General features: G+C 33.9%; 2 protein-coding genes across 2 annotated transcripts; both read left to right on the forward strand.

The window, feature by feature from the left end:
* Nucleotides 1–12,154: 12,154 nt before the first annotated feature.
* Nucleotides 12,155–12,960, forward strand: LOC149189920 (hydrophobic protein LTI6B). Its single transcript, XM_089413317.1, has 2 exons — nt 12,155–12,430; nt 12,581–12,960. The coding sequence occupies exons 1-2, from the start codon at nt 12,344–12,346 to the stop codon at nt 12,662–12,664; spliced, it is 171 nt and encodes a 56-aa protein (XP_089269443.1). The 5' UTR covers nt 12,155–12,343; the 3' UTR covers nt 12,665–12,960.
* Nucleotides 12,961–17,542: 4,582 nt separating this feature from the next.
* Nucleotides 17,543–18,260, forward strand: LOC149189921 (hydrophobic protein LTI6B-like). Its single transcript, XM_089413318.1, has 2 exons — nt 17,543–17,812; nt 17,981–18,260. The coding sequence occupies exons 1-2, from the start codon at nt 17,726–17,728 to the stop codon at nt 18,062–18,064; spliced, it is 171 nt and encodes a 56-aa protein (XP_089269444.1). The 5' UTR covers nt 17,543–17,725; the 3' UTR covers nt 18,065–18,260.
* Nucleotides 18,261–19,672: the final 1,412 nt, after the last annotated feature.

The following is a 19,672-nucleotide window of genomic DNA, read 5'->3' on the forward strand; positions in this document are numbered from 1 at the left end:
CCAAGTTAATATTTCATCCCTTCACAATTCATAGTTACTTTATCATCATTTCATTAATTATATTATTCTTAATAATACATATAATATTTAATTATCTTTCTATATATTTATTTATTTTAATAATTATTAATGTCGTAGTCTATCTATTCTATGTTTTGAAGAATTTTCTTGCATATTTTCCGGTCTAATTTGCCCAGAATTTGGCAAAGATTTATTGGAATCACAAGCTTGAATTGTAAACTCTCCACAATTCGAGTGCCCTAGGAAGTTTTAAAGGTGTTGAATCCATATATGTAGTCAAAAATCCATTTTAAATAACAAAATCTAAGATTTAGCCCAAAAAAATTCATCAAATTCCAACCGAAATCTCCAAAACATAACATGTTTAGACAACACCATTATTGATATTTTTCTATTTCAAATTCTTTTTTCTTGAATCAAATATTTTATTTTATTATTTTAATAATACTTCACAATCTAACAATTTCTTATTTATTTATTAATATTTCAAATTTCTTTGTACTAATTCGCCTTATGATAAAAAATATTTATTGACTTACTATTTTATTTTATTTTATTAATATAAAATTTTAGTATTTATTAATATTTTAAATATCTCTGATTATAAACCTTATAGTCCATATTTTAATAATTATTAATATTTCAATATTTTATATTTTATTTTCAAAATTAAATAATTCTAATTTAATTGAATGTGAAGTTAATGTTCATATCATAATTACCAAACACTTCTCAAATTCTTTTTAACCATTTTGTATACTCTTTTCCCATTTACTATGGTCACTTAATTAAATGTGAAGTTAATGTTCATATCATAGTTACCAAACACTTCTCAAATTCTTTTTAATCATTTTGTATACTCTTTTCCGATTTACTAAGGTGACTTATATCCTAATAATGAAGAATGATCCCATCCAAATTTTTGGACAACTCCAATTTATAGACATAGTAGAATTGCAAAAACTTACCTACAACATGATGACAAGCTGTGTAAACATAAATACACAGATAACAAAATTTATTTGAATTTTTAAAAATAAATATTATATAAATATTTAAAATTTTAAGAAAAATATAAATATATTTAAGACAAGTGTAATATATACCATTTCCCTTTACAACTCGATCACCAATATCTTAACTTTCTTAATCTGTTGATTACAGTAGGAAAATTCTTTTATTTTTTTGTTGTAAGAATTTTCCCAATTGGTTTCGGTTTTTCATGGAAACAATTCACACACAAATACCTTAGCACATAATGGTTTACAATGAAATGGTTTACGATGAAAGAAATCCTAAGAAAAATAAATAAATTTTTTCTACAATAATATAATTTTAAGTTTATGTTAAATGCAATTTCAAGTTGGTTTAATTTTTTTAGAATAATTTAATCATGACTAAGTTAAATATTAAATTGGTATAATTTTTTTTATAATAATTTAATTTTAAAGTCATAATCAAGCGAAATATTTAATTGGTGTTTAGTGCATGATACTTTCTTGTTTTAGTGACAATGGATATGTTTTTGCACAACAATTTCACTGTTAAAGTCTATAGAGGTGTACAATCTCTACTTTTTGGTTTTGTACTTGTGACATCTTATAAGGAAAAACATATTCTTAACCATTAGACTCACTATTTGGTTTTTCCAATTTCTAATAACTTTGTTTACAATGAACATGCCTTTGCACAACAATTTCACTGCTAAAGTCTACAGAGGTGTACATACTCTACTTCTTGGTTTTGTACTTGTGACATCTTATAAGGAAAAACATATTCTTAACCATTAGACCCACTATTTGATTTTTCCAATTTCTAATAGCTTTGTTTTCTCACAATTCTAATAAATTGTTGATGAAGCACATGTTCTTAATCATTATTTCTAACCAAAGAGTGAGCCTAATGGTTAATAATATGTGCTTCATCAACAATTTAATAAAGTTGTGATAAAATCATTAAACAAAGTTATTAGAAATATGAAAAACCAAAGTGTGGACTTAATGGTTGAGAACATGTGCTTCCTGGTAAGATGTCAACAATTTATTAGAATTGTGATAAACCAAAGTTATTAGAAATATGAAAAAAAACCAAAGAATGAGTCTAATGCTTAAGAACATGTGCTTCTTGGTAAGAGGTCATGGATCTAAATCAAAGAGGTAGAGTATGTACACCTATGTAGACTTTAGTAATCAAATTGTTGTGTAGAAGTAGAATCCTTGTCCCACAAACGAGTCTTATATACCAATTGGTTATTTGGTCTCAAAAATTCAAATACATATTCAAATCTATAAAAGTAGTAAAATCATTGCGTGCACAACTCAGACTTACGTTTCCAAAACATCTTCACTAAAATTTAAACAAAATTGACCAAACTTAACGTTATAATAAATCCCTCTCTGTTGTCTGTTATTGTTTCTTGCCACCAGATTCTAGGCTTCAAAACATAAAGCTTACAGTCACAAAGTTCACAGCCAAACTTTGAATGGTGCCCCACTGCCCAGCTCCCTCTTTTCGTAAGTCCTATTGCCTGTCACAGGGTTAGCACCTTGTTGTCAGACAGTGAGTCTGGCTACCTGGCACAGTCCCTAGAAACCAGGGTTGGTGGAGGAGTTTCTCCCCATCAAATTTATCCATAGATAACCCGAAGGAAAAATTTACTGTTAGGTAAAAGATGGAAGATAGAAAAACATATACATGCGAACAGAAATAACCTTTACAATGCTGGAGTATAGTAAAACTGTAATGTTTTTACCACGTAAAGGAAATAGGAAAACTTTTATAAAACGCTGAATTATTTCGGGTACAATTCACAACCGTTCTATATACAAAAGGGATAGGCAAGAAATTTATAAGTAAATATAAAGAAACAGTCATTATAAGTAAATGTAAAGAAAAAGTAAGATTCGGTAAGGGGTCTTTGTTGAAGTCTCTGCCGGTGTGTTAGCCTCCAAAACCATGTTTGTTGTAAAGGAATTGAGATCATTGACTGTGAGGGGGTTTTGAGTAAGGAAAATTTTAGAGAAAATTTGGAGCAGATTTTGTTTTTTCCAATAGAGAACAACAATAATAATAATGGGATTTTTTTGTAAAAATTTGAGAGGTCGAAATTGATAATGAAACTTTTTTTTATTACTTGTATCTTTTTAATAATAATGGGATTTTTTGTAAATTGATTTTAAACACCAAAATTTGAGAGGTCGAAATTGATGATGAAACTTTTTTTTTATTGCTTGTATCTTCCTACATTATAGGTTTATAGATGAAGCTTCCAAAAATTTGAATAAAATAAACCAAATTCACTCACGAGTGATTACCCTACAAGTGAAAGATCAACACCCAACCGTTGATTTCTGAGGACAGATGTAAGGTAGTGATTAAAGCTCAAAAAATGATTATATTAATTACTATCTCAAGATTGACACTGAGCGTACACCCAGGTTCCAAAATTCGATTGGGTGGTGGAAATTAGTTTAATTCAAACGCATTGACCATTCAATGGGGCAAATATTTCCACAAATGCTATATATAAAAACTAAAACAAACGAAGGTGAGACAAGCCAATCATGAAAAACATAATAAGTCCCCTCTGTGATGCTAGTTGGGCGTTAATCATCTATTTTGACAGGTCACACCGAGGCTCAATGCTAACTTTTATGAAAAAAACCCTCGTGAATGTGAAATTAATAGCATAATCGGAAACTCCAAATAGCCCAACCTTTGTAAATAAAAAAGTATACACATACAAGTTATGACTATGCTCAGTTTTAAGGGTTAGTTTAGTTAGTCGGATTTCTGTAGTTAAGGTTTTAGAGATTAAGCTTCGTTTGTTTGGTTGATGGGAAATCGTTTTGGATTGATTTGTCTGGATTTTTTTTTATGAATATAGCGGCTTCCTAATATCCGTGAACCATTTAGCCAAGCTTTGTTCAGTAAGTATGAACATAAATGACCAGAATAAATAAATAATTATACCTTTACGAAAGAGCCAAATCACAATGTACAAAACCAAATCACATGGCACTAAATAGATTTAAATAATGTATTAAAATCAAAATGTATACACATACAAGTTATGACTATGCTCGTAGTAGGTAAATTTTGAGATGCATCGTGGTGAAACAAAAACTTTGCTGTAGTCTAATAATTATGCTTTTTTGCCCCGAAAATTATAGAAATTCTCGTTGTATTTTGAAAAATTATGACAGGGATTTTGTGAATCCAAATAAAAATTGTCAAACTTCATAATTTTAGGTGCCCGGAAAATTTTTAATAATGTTGAATACCAAACGTTATTCAATAAATACGAAAATAAACAATTAAAATAAATTAAAAATAATTATACGTTGGGAAAGAGCCAAATCACAAGTTACAAAACAGAATCACAAGGCACTAAATAAATTTAAATACTCTATGTTGCATGCGGTAAAAGCAACGTCCCGATTCGGTGAATGGAATGGTACCTTTGAATTTTAATTACTTCGCCTCGAAGGAAATGTGGAGATTTACTCCGACTGGTGCAGGTTGAAACTCAATGTGGGGACTCCATTAAGAAGCTATGTCCTGGTTTTTCAATATTTAAAACTTAGAGAATTCTAACTTAGAAGAAATCCTAATAGATTCAGTAGTGTGGATTTTATAATTCAAAGAAAAAATGAGGGAAATCATTTGAGTCGTACATAGTTTTATATAAGGGAAAATAATAATTTTTGAAAATTTAAATAAAAGTATAAGGAAAGTCCAATGAAATAAATTGAAATAAACTAAAAGCAAAAAGTAAAAAGAAAAGACAAAGGAAGCAGGAAGGCATTTTGTCACGATTTGAATGGAAAGAAAACGATAATAGTTGTTAGAGTCATAGGAGGAAAAGTTAAAAGACGTTGCCGGGTTGTTCGAGGGAAAGTTGAAATAAAAAAAAATTCCCTGATAATTTAGGGATGTGAAATAGTAATCAATTTTATAAGATGGTTATAAATGACCTCAATAATAATATATCTCTAAAATTTATATTATATTTTGTTAAATAAATAAATTTTTAAATAGATTATTTAAGTAATTTAATAAATAACTGGTTTATAATTAATGGTGATTTATAATTTAATAATTATATAATAATTAAATTTATTTAAAACAATATTAAATAAATAATAATTTAAATTTAATTTGATTTAAATCTAATAATATTAATTTTAATTTTAATCTCTAATATTAATATTAATTTTGAATCTAATTTAATTTAAATTAAATTAATGAAGTTACTCCAATTGGGTGCATGTTGGTGGATGGAAGTGTCTGCAAGCAGCAAGGAAGAGTTCAACTGATTTATGTATCATCGTCCCTCACACACTCAAAGCGATGGGTGCGGTGGTCTTTGGCATGAGTACATGCAAGGGTGGTGGAAAAGGTGGCAGAGATGGCAGGGGAGAGGTGGGATGTATAGAAATTAAGGCGAGATAGACGAGTAAGGATTGTAATTTGGCTTGTGGAGTAAGGAGCTGGAACAAAAGCGAGGGAAGGCGATGACACCAATGACATCATCCTTGGAGCGGCAACAATATGTATCTTGGCTCTTCGCCTCCTTTGCAATGTGGACTTGGTTTGATTTTTGTTGGGGGGAGAGAGAGATACTTGGGAAGGGTAATTGGGGGAAATGCAGGGGGAAATGGAGGAGGCGTCGAGTTGCAATAGTTTGGTTATGCCTTTGTTTCGAGCTTGTCGGGAATTGACCTTGCCTTTGGCTGTGAGGACCTTGCATTGTGTGGCAATGGGAACCCAGGCTTTGCATACTGTAGGCTGAGTGGGGCTGGTCGCTGGGGTTGGTAGGTAGAAGCTTGCCATCTGAGGCTGAGGGTAGCAAAGGTCAGCTAATATGTTGGGTAGGAGGATGGACCAACAACCATAACCATGGCAAATTCTGGGGAACTTAGAGAAATTACTGTGCTAAGAGGCTAGCTAGGATCCCTATGGGGGATGTCAGGCAAGATAAGGACACAGGAATTGTTCTGGCTTACTGGGCAGAGGGGAATGGGACTGCACTCCATGGAGGGAAACTTGTTGGGTTGAGGCTAGGCTCACTTGCATGGCCTTGGCTGGGGATTGTCAACCACACTGAGTATGTGAGGCAATGGGGAGGGAGGGGTGAAAAGTTAGAAGGGATACGAAGTTTGGCCCTTTCTAAGGACTGGCTCTCTGCCCATCATGCCCCCGATACTGCTAGCAAATGGAAAAAGGCATTGAACGGGGAGAATGATGACAATGACAATTCTAGTCATGACATTAACCAATGCTATAATATGTTACAGTGCTCTCAATTAACAAATCTTTCCTGTGAATAGGTACCGAATAGTGTTGATATGGCTCGGCTAGCGAGAGGATGAGGACATGGAAGACGGGGTCAGGAGCCTGGAAAGGTTAAGGACCCGAGCACGTTGGAGCCTCATAGAGGAAGGAAATTGGTAGAGCATTTTATTAATGAAGCAGTTGCGGCATACCGAGAGTGAACGAATGAAGGCATCTGAAATTTGGTAGAAGAATAGGAAGAGGAAATCAACCAGGGCAGTGAGACAAAGGAGGATATGGACAATTGGAGGACACTCATCTCAGACCCTGCGGATACCAAAGGTATGATAACACAATTCAAGCAGACATTATACCTCGGATAATGAAAATCCTGTTGGGTAAAGCCATGGAACAGATCTCAGTGGGGATGGTGGTCTCTCTCAAAGGGATGTTGAGCTACAAACAAGATCTGCAGAGAATTCAGTTTCAAATCCATAAGTAGGACACTAGACTGGACAGAATTAAAAGGCACATTCCATGCATCCTGGAATTGTTTGAGATGCCTGGAGCAACTGTTAAGGGTTCGACACTTGTGGAATCGGCATCAGAGGAGTAGAAGGGCTAGTCAGTTTACCTTGTTTACTTTTGTTATATATGTGGTTAGCATTTGATTTTCGTCATGGATGTATAAGGAAAGAAAGATATATAGAGTCTGGTCATGAAACAGAGACATATATAGCTTGGCTAGAAAGGTTGAAACTTTATTGTTTTTGGATGGCTTACAACGAGGATAGGTGGCCAACAGACTTGGTTTTCCATTGGGCAAGTTGAGGCCACCTAGCCAATCTATGTGGTGTAAATTTACCAATTATAAATAGAAAATGAAAGGTCCTGCCAAGCTTAACAAAAAAAAAAAAATAATGAAGTCCATGGGTATTGGATAGATGGTGATTGGGTGCTATGTTAAAGCATTCCTTGATCTAAAGTTTTCAATTCAGTTTTCAGTTCCCTACCCCAATTGGGTGATATATTGTTCAATTCCTTGCCCCAATTAGGTGATATATTGGATATGATAAAGATATAGTCCCACCAAACTTTAAAAAAAATAATTAATTATTTAAATTTATCTATAATTTAATTTTCTAAATTATAATAATTTTCTAAATTATAATAATTTACTAAATTATTGTAATATACTAAATTATAATAATTTACTAAATTATTATATTTATTACTTAATTACAAAAATTTAAATTATAGATAATTTAAATTATCTATTTAATAATTTAATAAATGAATGATTAAATTATGACCATGACCATGGTTAATCATGGTCATTGATTCACAACCATGATAAACCATGGTCAATCCCCAAGATATCCCTTGGGTTTATAATATTAATCCCTTTGGTTTAATATTACTCCCTTGGTTTTTTAGTATTAATCCCTTGGGTTTATAATATCAATCCATTGGGTTTATTAATCTTAGGGTTCATATTCCTAGGATATAATATTATTCATAGGGTTTATAATATTAATGTTATAGTTTATCATTTAAATAATAATACTATTCATAGGGTTTAATATTGAGCCTAAGCATTACAATATTAGTTTTAGGGTTTATATTCCTATGGTTTAGTATTAATCCTAGGATTTTATGTTATTCCCTTGGGTTTTTAATATTAATCGCTTGGGTATGTGACAAATATTGTCTCAATTCGAAAATCAACCATGGTTAACCATGGTCAATCATGGTCGAACGTCACATAGTGACAAATATTATCTAAATATGAAAATTAATCATGGTAAAAAATGGTCATTCATTGTCAGTCATGGGCAATCATTACGATTTAATGTTTATTTTATGGTTTAGACTTTAATGTTTATTTTAGGGTTTATAATATTTATCTTAGGGTTCATGTCCCTTAGGTTTATAATATTAATCCCTTGGGTTTGTGACAATGATTTTATCAATATGAAAATCAACCATGGACAACCATGGTCAATCAAGGCTAGCGATGGTCAATTATGGTTAACCATGGTCCAACGCCACATCGTGACAAAGAATATCTTAATATGACAATCAACCATGATCAGCCATATTTATTTTAGTGTTTATAATATTTATCTTAGGGTTTATATACCTTGAATTTATAATATTAGTCTCTTGAGTTTAAAATAAATGTATTAATAAGTAAATGTTTCAATAAATTGTTATTTTATTTTATTAATATAGTTATTATCTATAATAAATATTTAATATAATAATAATAATAATAATTATTATTATTATAAATATTAATATTTTATATAATAATTAATACTTATATTCAATTATTAATGTTCTTATTATTATTATTAATTTAATTTATTGATAATAATAATTTTATTCTTTTTATAAGTTTGGTAGGACTTCTTCATTAATTTTCTATCAAAAAGCAAGTTACATCCATATGTCTCAAGGTTAGGCGGCCTCAACTTGTCCCGACGGAAATTAAGTTTGTTGGCCACCTAACAACAAAACAGGACATCCAGAAGCAAAAAATAATAAGTCTTACCAGCCATGTTATATATGTTTGAGAGTCTTTCTTCTTCCTACTAGCGAGATATCTATAAACATAACTGATAATATGCTTAAAAATTTGAAACTACTTCATACAAAACTATAACCAGGGGTGCACTCATCATCAGTTGAATCCATCGAAGCAGGGTCCTTCATGGTGGAACCTGGCAATCCCCTATGGGGAAAACAAGGGATGTGTTGCTCTATGCAGTTGAGGCGTCCATTGTACGGCTGCAATTAAAACTGGATCTTTTGAAACTCTTTAGTATAATCAGAATGTCCATGGGAGGACAAATGCATGTCAGGTGGAAAATGCTCCAAGGCTTTAGCCATAAGGCTCTTCATCATCCAAAATAAGTGGATTGTTTACTTTTATTGAGTGGATCTTCCACAAGTATGGCCAAGGTCATGAATCAAAGTTTTCCACTCATCCAAATCAATTTCCAAACTCTCCTCTATTTGTTTGATCTCCTCTTACCAATCTACTATGAATTGCTTAACCGGGGTTGAACTACATGAGTGATATGGCTGAGCAGCTTCCTAAATAATTTGGGATGTTGATTTACACCCACGCAAAGTCCCTCGAGATGAGTTAGGTTGACTGGCCTGGGGAGGGGATGCTTTCATTTGTTTCCCGAAGTTGTGGCCTCCTCGGCTATTCCTTCCCTTACCAGAGGCAAAGACAATTTTTTTTCACCTACAAATAAAATAGTGGCATGTGTCAAAATCTGGAGGATGACCCAAACAAAATCTAAGCTTAGAAGTAGGACACCGCTGAGGGTCGCTCCAACCCTGAATACCTACCAATGAAATTACAAAAGAAACCAACCAAATAAGGAGCCAATTCAAAAGCTTGTTGTCAACCGACGACCGGCAAGGCGTTGCGGTCCCACATCTACCACTATTCCACCAATGCCCACAGTTGGGTCTAAATTGACATAATGAAACATCCATAGGAAAGACCCCATAATGGTCTAGATGAATCTCATCTCTAAGGAATTCAAACAACATAACTCTATGCCAGAGAAAGAAAGAACATTTGAGTTGTGAGATGCCCCTTGACTAGAATCCACACACAACCATGCGCTAGAACCAAATGCAGTATACCCTTGCCACAAAAACGGGACTGAAATTCCCACAGTCGGGCCTATACTAACAGACTGAAACATCCACAGGCAAAACCCCAAAATGGGCCAAATGAATCTCATCTCTAAGCAATTCAAGCAATAGGACTGTACACGAGAGAAAGATAAAACATTTGAGCCAAGAGTTTCCCCTTGACTAGGACCCACACACAACCATGCGCCAGAACCAAATACAATATACCCTTGCTGCTAAGACGAGACTGACACTAGACATTTCCCACAATTCGACCTAGACCACGACATTGTACCTACTAGGACTGGGCCAGTGCCTTCAAACAACGATGGCCATATTCTGAGACCATACATAATCATAGTACCTAAGAACCAAACAAAATTGACCAAAAACTAAAACCCTCATAATTCTGAAATAACAAAGGCATGGAGTGCATCGACACCCAGGTCTTAGAGCAACTCGTTGGCCTAACCCTACGCGAACGTTGAGAACCAAATCTCATAGACCATTGACACAGGGACATAGAAAACTAGCGACTCGACACATAACATTGACTAAAACATGCCACAATCTAGAGACATTCTTTTCCAATCCCTCCAACCTACCACTGTTCCATGAATCCCAGATACCCGAGGACAGAAACGAAGAGCCATAGATGTAGGGGAGAACAAAATTAAAAGTGGAGACATACCAGTGACTGAGTCCTTGACCAGAAAGAGATTGAGCCAGCGTTTTCCCTAGGACGAACAACCCGGACCAGATCCACAATGAACGAAGCACACAAACCAATTTACCAAGCACAACGGAGGATGAACTCACCTTCTCGCCTAGCTTAATGGCTTTGCCACCTTCCAAGTCGACATTTAACCTTTGTATGTGCACTGTCACCTCTCCAAATGCTGCATGCCTGCGGAGGGTGACCTTAGATTGCTTTGGTATTCGCATTAATTAGTGGGTCAGGAGGTACCCATTAGGTCCAGCTCACACCTCGATCGGGGAATAATAATAATAATGATTATTATTATTATTATTATTATTATTATCGTTGTATTATTATTGTTATTGAGGCGAGAGGCTCATTCTACAACTCAATATGATGTGTAACGTCCGTCCGTCATCAAAATTGAAATTTTGCTCATGGAAGCCAAAATAAAAAAAAATAAAAATCTATAAGTACAAAAAAAAACTATACAAAACATTTAAATAACGTAGGCTCATAAAAAAATTTGCACGTGAAGAAACTGGATCCCTCTCTGCTCATGTTAGATCCCTATTTAAAATGGATCTATATGGATAAACAATAAACCCAAAAAACATATTAAACACACTTATTAATGTGGTTGTGCTAGTTAGACTACTTAAATTTAATACTTCATTTAAATGTGAACTTAAAATAAAATTATTATTATTATTATTATAGTAGTTAAAATTAATTATTTGAGATTCATCCCATTATAATAAAGAATTTCAAAATTAAGAATTCATAGATAAACACTGGTCAAATTTATCTACTCAGGAATTGGAGATTAAGAAGCGAAGTTGTCTTTAGTGCAACTTTTTGGACTTTCCGGTGCCGAATCCGGTGGAAAAAATTGAAGTGAAATCTTGATTTGTGTTAGACCCATCAAGTTTGTGATTTCAATAACTTTTTGGACTTTGTGAAACTAGTTTTTTTTATTGTATATATGGATTCAGCAACCTGGAAAATCCCTAGGGCACTTCGATTGGACAAACCCATCCAAGTTTGTGATTTCAATAAATTCCTCCGCGTTTTTAAATCCCTAGGGCACTTCCATTGGACAGACCCATCAAGTTTGTGATTTCAATAAATTCCTCGGCGTTTTTAGAGAAATTTGACTCGAAAACCCACCGTAAAAATTTCCAAAAAATCACACTAAAAACAACTCAAAAATCTATAAATAAATACCAATCAAATCTAACCACGAGTAAAGTTACAACATAAAATAGCGAAATGTTTGATAACAAAACTTCAGCGGACAACCACACCCTTAACAACAGATGTTCGCTGTCAACAACATTGATTGAAAAGTAGGTAGCAATCAACGTGTCATGGGGTAAGGCAAAACTAGGGGCAGGTAGGTTTTTATTACGCTGGCACTGGCCCCGCAATAATCGTGTTTTAAAGGGGTTGAGACTTCGTTGAGCTTCTTATTTTGGTTCTTGGTCGGTTCGATTGGACGCCGACCTATCTGCTCTCTCCTCCTATAACAATCTTGGAAGGCACAGATCTTGATCTTCAGATTCTTAATTGCATGCTTGGTTGAGTCCATATATTCATTTTCTTTGCTTCCCTCTCTAGCGCTTCATCTTCATTTTCTAGGGTTTCAGCTCTGTTTTCCTCTCAAATCATCATCAATCAATCATAATGAGGGAGGGCACTGCAAACTGCATAGACATCTTGTTGGCTATAATTCTGCCTCCTCTGGGGGTCTTTCTCAAATTCGGCTGCCATGTGAGCACCTTCTCATCGATCTAACACCGTTTCTTCTGCATAATCTGCGCTTTTCGTTCCGCATAATCTGGGTCTGTACAAGCGTGTATTGATCTCGTTAATTAAACCACCGGGTGCTGATAATTTCGAGTTTCCTGTTTTGTGTGACAGGTCGAGTTCTGGATATGTCTGCTGCTGACACTGTTAGGGTACCTGCCGGGAATTATATACGCTATCTACGCAATCACCAAGTGAAATCCATGCATTTTTCGGATGTGGAAGTTGCTGGGGCTGAGGTCTGTGCAACCAGATTTGATTTAGCAACAATCTGTTGTTGAGCGTTCTTCTTGTTATTATTACTGGAGGGGTTTTTAATTGTGAGTCTAGCTTTGTACCTTGATGTTTATATACATTAGTCACACGACAGTGAATAAAATAACTGATATCTGTCACAGGTGTGTTTAGTGAAGCCATTTTCTAGCATATAATGTGAATTAATCCTTTCAGGTTTCTGTACTCAATTCTGTGTGTCAATAGGTTTTGACCACCCATGTTTTAATTGCTCTTATAATCACATCTCAAATGGTAATACATTTTGCATCATTTCATTTCATCAAATCGGCACTGCTCTGGAAAAGTATATGTGACGTGAGGATGCCAAGTTTAGCCAATGGAATTAGTCTCTTGGTATCTGGATTCCAAAATATTGGGGTAAAATTAATATTTCATCTGAATTTAAAAGGTACATGTGTTAAACAAAGTCCACAGGAAGGAATGCCATATTTCGTACGTGATTGTTTTATAATTATCATTGTATGGATCAGCCTACTTTTCTTGATGTAGAAAGTGAATGAACATCATTTCCATTTCGGTTTGGACATACATAGAAGGTTGAGATAAAATGATAAAAACATTTAGATGAAGCAAATTTTAAATCTTATTTTTTCATTTTATATTTATTGCGAGGAATGTTATTTGGTTTGTGATTTTTTTTTAATTGTCATATGAGATGTAAATGAACATTAGCTTGTTTTTCTAAAAAGATTCAAAGAGGATATTAAGAAAATTCATTAATGTTGGTTTCAACATGCATGTTCATTTAGCACTTTAATCTTATAATATTGAGTGTATTATTTTTACAATAAGAGAGTGTATAGTTGGATTTAATAATCCTATATTTATTGAGTGCACCATTTCAACAATAAGATTGAGTGTGTAGGTAGATCCAATAGAATCTTCTATTAGCTTTACTTATTAGGTGTGTTGAATGTTGAGACACTCTTCTATGGCCATAGAGAGACCATATGAGCTCCTAAGATCAGCCAATGTGTGATGTTGTTCGACTAAAAAATGTCAATTGAGATGTCATCTCATTCCCTTATTGCTTAGATGTGTTTTGTTGTTCCCACTGCACATTAGTCCCAAGCATCATTTATTGCATAGTTATACTAAAATACCTTGGTTCATTCTAGTGCAAGGTCAAATTCATGATGTTGCATTGAGCCTCATCTACCCCCTCCTTTCCTTAGCTTTCACTAAAAATCCAATAATGTTAAGAGCTTTACCTTCCCTTCATTTGAAATAACACCTAGAATGTTATATACCTTGTCTTGTAACCTTTTCTTGTTGCGCTTTATAACCTCCACTATTCTGGCTTGGGGGTCACAAGGGTGTCTTAATATCCTCTCCTTTCTCCTATGCATGTGAAGCCAATTGTCAATAGGTGAAGAAATTTCCATAGTACACTTAGATATCAAGGGAAGCATATGATGGAAGTTTGGACAATTGCCATTCTATTTAGCTCATATGCCCACTATTGAGTCAACTCTACAAGGAAAACACCATTAAGTGGAGGTTTTGATAAACGTTTTTAATGCTATAAGATGAAAAATATAAAAAACTAAAATTTAATAACATATAAGAAAATATTAATAGATAAAAAAGCAATCATTAGACTTTAATATTTCTTTTAGGGCTTATTATAATATTAATCCCTTGGGTTTGTGACAATGATTGTATCAATATGAAAATCAACCATGGTCAATCAAGGTCAATGATGGTCAATTATGGTTAACCATGGTCCAATGTCACATTGTGACAAAGACTATCTTAATATGAAAATCAACCATGGAGTTTATAATATTTATCTTAGGGTTTATATACCTTGAATTTATAATATTAGTCCCTTGGGTTTAAAATAAATGTATTACTACGAAAATGTTTCAATAAATTGTTATTTTATTTTATTAATATAATTATTATTTATAATAAATATTTAATATAATAATATTAATATTAATATTTATTATAAATATTAATATTTCATATAATAATTAATACTTATATTCAATTATTAATGTTCTTATTATTAATAATAATTTTAATTTATTAATAATAACAACAACAACAATAATAATAATTTATTTCTTTTTATAAGCTTGGTAAGACTTTTTCATTAATTTTCTATCAAAAAGCAGGGTACATGCCTTGAGGTAAATTAGGTTTGTTGGCCACCTAACAACAAAACAAGCCATCTAGAAACAAAAAATAATAAGTCTTACAAGCCATGTTATATATGTCTAAGAGTCTTTCTTCTTCCTACTAGCGAGATATCTATAAACATAACTGATAATATGCCTAAAAATTTGAAACTGCTTCATAAAAAACTACAAAACTATAACCACGGGTGGAATGTCACTCTACTCATCATTAGTTGAATCCATCGGACAGCTCTATGTGGGGAATACAAGGGATGTGTTGCTTTATGCAGTTGAGGTGTCCATTTTGTTTCTCCAATTAAAAATGGATCTTTTGAAACTCTTTAGTATAATCTGAATGTCCATGGGAGGACAAATGCATGTCAGGTGGAAACTGCTCCAAGGCTTTAGCCATAAGGCTCTTCATCATCCAAAATAAGTGGATTGTTTACTTTTATTAAGTGGATCTTCCACATGTATGGCCAAGGTCATGAATCATTTCCAAACTCTCCTCTGTTTGTTTGACCTCATACATAATCATAGTACCCAAGAACCAAACATAATTGACCAAAAACCAAAACCCTCACAATTCTGAAATAACAAAGGCAGGGAGTATAGTGACACTCAGAGCAACTCGTTAGCCTAACCCCTTGTGAATGTTGAGAGCCAGATCTCATAGACCATTGACACATGGACATAGAAAACTACCATTGACACATGGACATAGAAAACTTTGACACATGGACATAGAAAACTACCATTGACACATGGACATAGAAAACTAGCGACTCGACACATAACATTGACCAAACCATGCCACAATCCAGAGACATTCTTTTCCAATCCCACCAACCTACCATTGTTCCATGCATCCCAGATACTCGAGGATAGAAACGAAGAGCCATAGATGCAGGGAGAAAAAAGTTAAAAGTGGAGACATACCAGTGACTGAGTCCTTGACCAGAAAGAGACTGAGCCAATGTTTTCCCTCGGACAAACAACCCAGACCAGATCCACAATGAATGAAGGACATAGACCAATTTACCAAGCGCAATGGAGGAGGAACTCACATTCTCGCTTAGCTTAATGGCTCTACCACCTTCTGGGTTGACATTTATCCTTCACATGCGCAACGTCACCTCTCCAAATGTTGCATGCATGCGAAGGGTGACCTTAGATTACTTTGGGATTTGCATTAATCAGTGGGTCAAGGCGTACCCATTGGGTCCAGCTCACACCCCGATCGGGGAATAATTATAATTATTATTTTTATTGCGCTAAGAGGCTCATTCTCAACCCAATATGATTTGTAACGACATCCGTTTGTCATCATTGAAATTTTTCTCATGTCGGCCAAAAAAAATTAAAAAATCTAGAAGTACAAAAAAAAGTTATACAAAACATTTAAATAATGTAGGCTCATAAAAAAATTTGCACGTGATGAAATTGGATCCCTCTCGGCTCATGTTAGATCTCTATTTAAAATGGATCTATGTAGTTATATAATAAACCCAAAAGATATATTAACCACACTTATTAATGTGGTTGTGCTAGTTAGACTACTTAAATTTAATACTTCATTTAAATGTGAACTTAAAATTAAATTATTATTATTATTATAGTAGTTAAAATTAATTATTTGAGATTCATCCCATTATAACAAAGAATTTCAAAATTAAGAATTCATAGATAAATACTTGTCAAATTTAACCACCTAGGAATTTCGAGGTTAAGAAGCGGGGCTTTTTGGAATTTCAAGATTAAGAAGTGGAGTTGTCTTTAGTGCAACTTTTTGGACTTTCTAGTGCCGGAATCCGGTGGAAAAAACTGAGGTGAAATCTTGATTTGGGAGTCGGAATTTGGTGGAAAAAATTGAGGTGAAATCTTGATTTGGGAGTCGTCTAGCTAGGTGGAGGAATTGCTCGGACGGCTAAAAGTGGTTGGAATTGGGGCAAAAAAATTTCAACAAATCTTATAGAGGTAGTGTTTGAATCGTGTTTTTGATGGTGGAAATGGTGGAAATGGATTCAGTGCCATCAAAAATGTTTAGGACACCTAAAATTTTGAAGTTTAACAACTATAACTTGGATTTACAAAAATCCTTGCTGGATTTTCTCTAAATATGACCGGAATTTCCATAACTTTTCGGGCAATTCCTTCGAGTAGTTAGACTACGACTTTGATTTATGTTATTTAAACTAGTTTTTTTTTACTATATATATGGATTCAGCACCCTAGAAAATCTCAAGAGCACTTCGATTGCAGAGAATTACTCATCAAATTTGTGATTTCAGTGAAATTTCACTGAAAATCCCACAGTAAAAACTTCCAAAAAATCACACTAAAAACAATTCCTCAAAAATCTATAAATAAATACCAGTCAAATTTAACTACGAAAAGCGTTACCAGATAAAATAGCAAAACGCTTGGCAAAAAAACGTCAGCGGACAACCACACCCTTAACAACAAATGTTCGCTGTCAACATTGAATGAAAAGGAGGTAGCAACCAACGTGTCATGGGGTATGGCAAAAATAGGGGCAGGTAGGTTTTTATTACGCTGGCACTGGCCCCGCAATAATCGTGTTTGAAAGGGGTTGAGAGTTCGTTGAGCTTCTTATTTTGGTTCTTGGACGGTTCGGTTGGACGCCGACCTATCACCTCTCTCCTCCTATAACAATCTTGGAAGACACAGATCTTGATATTGAACTTCAGCTTCTTGATTGCATGTTTGGTTGAGTTTATATGTTCATTTTCTTTGCTTCCTTCTCTAGGGTTTCATTTTCATTTTCTAGGGTTTCAGCTCTGTTTTCCTCTCAAATCATCTTCAATCAATCATAATGAGGGAGGGCACTGCAAACTGCGTAGAGATCTTGTTGGCCATAATTCTGCCTCCTCTGGGGGTCTTTCTCAAATTCGGCTGCCATGTGAGCACCTTCTCATCGATCTAACACCGATTCTTCTGCATAATCTGCGCTTTTTGTTCCGCCATTACATGCTAATTCTATGAATCTGGGTCTGTACAAGTGTGTATTGATCTCGTTAATTAAATCACTGGGTGCTGATAATTTTGAGTTTCTTGTTTTGTGCGACAGGTCGAGTTCTGGATATGTCTGCTGCTGACACTATTAGGGTACCTACCGGGAATTATATACGCTATCTACGCAATCACCAAGTGAAATCCATGCATTTTTCGGATGTGGAAGTTGCTGGGGCTGAGGCCTTGGTTTAGCAACAACCTGTTGTTGAGCGTTCTTTCTGTTATTGGAGGGTTTGTTTATTGTGAGTCATAGCTTTGTACCTTAATATTTATATACACTTGTCACATGACAGTGAATAAAATAATTGATATCTGTCACAGGTATGTTTATTGAAGCCATTTTATAGCATATAATGTGAATTAATCCTTTCAGGATTATGTACTCAATTCTGTGTGTCAATAGGTTTTGACCACCCATGTTTTAATTGCTCTTATAATCGCATCTCAAATGGTAATACATTTTGCATCATTTCATTTCATTAATTCGGCACTGCTCTGGAAAAGTATATGTTACGTGAGGATTCCAAGTTTAGCCAGTGGAATTAGTCTCTTGGTATCTAGATTCCAAAATATTGAGGTAAAAATAATATTTCATCTGAATTTAAAAGGTACATGTGTTAAACAAAGTCCACAGGAAGGAATGCCATATTTCATACGTGATTGTTTTATAATTATCATTGTATAGATGAACATAGTTTTCTTGATGTAGAAAGTGAATGAATATCATTTCCATTTCGGTTTGGACATACATAGAAGGTTGAGATAAAAGGATAAAAACATTTAGATGAAGCAAATTTTAAATCTTATTTTTTCATTTTATATTTATTGCGAGGAATGTTATTTGGTTTGTGATTTTTTTTTAATTGTCATATGAGATGTAAATGAACATTAACTTGTTTTCCTAAACAGATTCAAAGAGGATATTAAGAAAATTCATTAATGTTGGTTTCAACATGTATGCTTATTTAGCACTTTAATCTTATATTTATTGAGTGTATCATTTCTACAATAAGATTGAGTGTATAGTTGGATTTATTAATCCTATATTTATTGAGTGCATTATTTCAACAATAAGATTGAGTGTGTAGATAGATCCAAAATTCATTAATGTTGGTTTCAACATGTATGTTCATTTAGCACTTTAATCCTATATTTATTGAGTGTATCATTTCTACAATAAGATTGAGTGTATAGTTGGATTTATTAATCCTATATTTATTGAGTGCACTATTTCAACAATAAGATTGAGTGTGTAGGTAGATCCAATAGAATTTTCTGTTAGCTTTACCTATTAGGTGTGTTGAAGGTTGAGACTCTCTTCTATGGCCATAGAGAGACCATATGAGCTCCTAAGATCAGCCAATGTGTGATGTTGTTTGACTAAAGAATGCCAATTGAGATGTCATCCCATTCCCTTATTGCTTAGATGTGTTTTGTTGTTCCCACTGCACATTAGTCCTGAGCATGATTTATTGCATAGTAGTGCAAGGTCAAATTCATGATGTTGCATTGAGCCTCATCAACCCCCCTCCTTTCCTTAGCTTTCACTAAAAATCCAATAATGTTAAGAGCTTTACCTTCCCTTCCTTTGAATTAACACCTAGAATGTTATATACCTTGTCTTGTAACCTTTTCTCGTTGCGCTTTATAACCTCCACTATGCTGGCCTAGGGGTCACAAGGGTGTCTTAATATCCTCTCCTTTCTCCTATGCATGTGAAGCCAATTGCCAATAGGTGAAGAAATTT

This window comes from Pinus tabuliformis, chromosome 3_1 (assembly GCF_031772625.1).
Source record: "Pinus tabuliformis cultivar Carrire ecotype Pingquan chromosome 3_1, CPIR1, whole genome shotgun sequence".
Taxonomy (NCBI): Eukaryota; Viridiplantae; Streptophyta; class Pinopsida; order Pinales; family Pinaceae; genus Pinus; species Pinus tabuliformis.

Bases quoted from the DNA above. Each gene is read 5' to 3' on its own strand.
- LOC149189921 (XM_089413318.1), top strand. From the start codon at position 17,726: ATGAGGGAGGGCACTGCAAACTGCGTAGAGATCTTGTTGGCCATAATT. The intron at 17,813-17,980 runs GTGAGCACCTTC...TTTGTGCGACAG, and splicing joins TTCTCAAATTCGGCTGCCAT to GTCGAGTTCTGGATATGTCT.
- LOC149189920 (XM_089413317.1), top strand. From the start codon at position 12,344: ATGAGGGAGGGCACTGCAAACTGCATAGACATCTTGTTGGCTATAATT. The intron at 12,431-12,580 runs GTGAGCACCTTC...TTTGTGTGACAG, and splicing joins TTCTCAAATTCGGCTGCCAT to GTCGAGTTCTGGATATGTCT.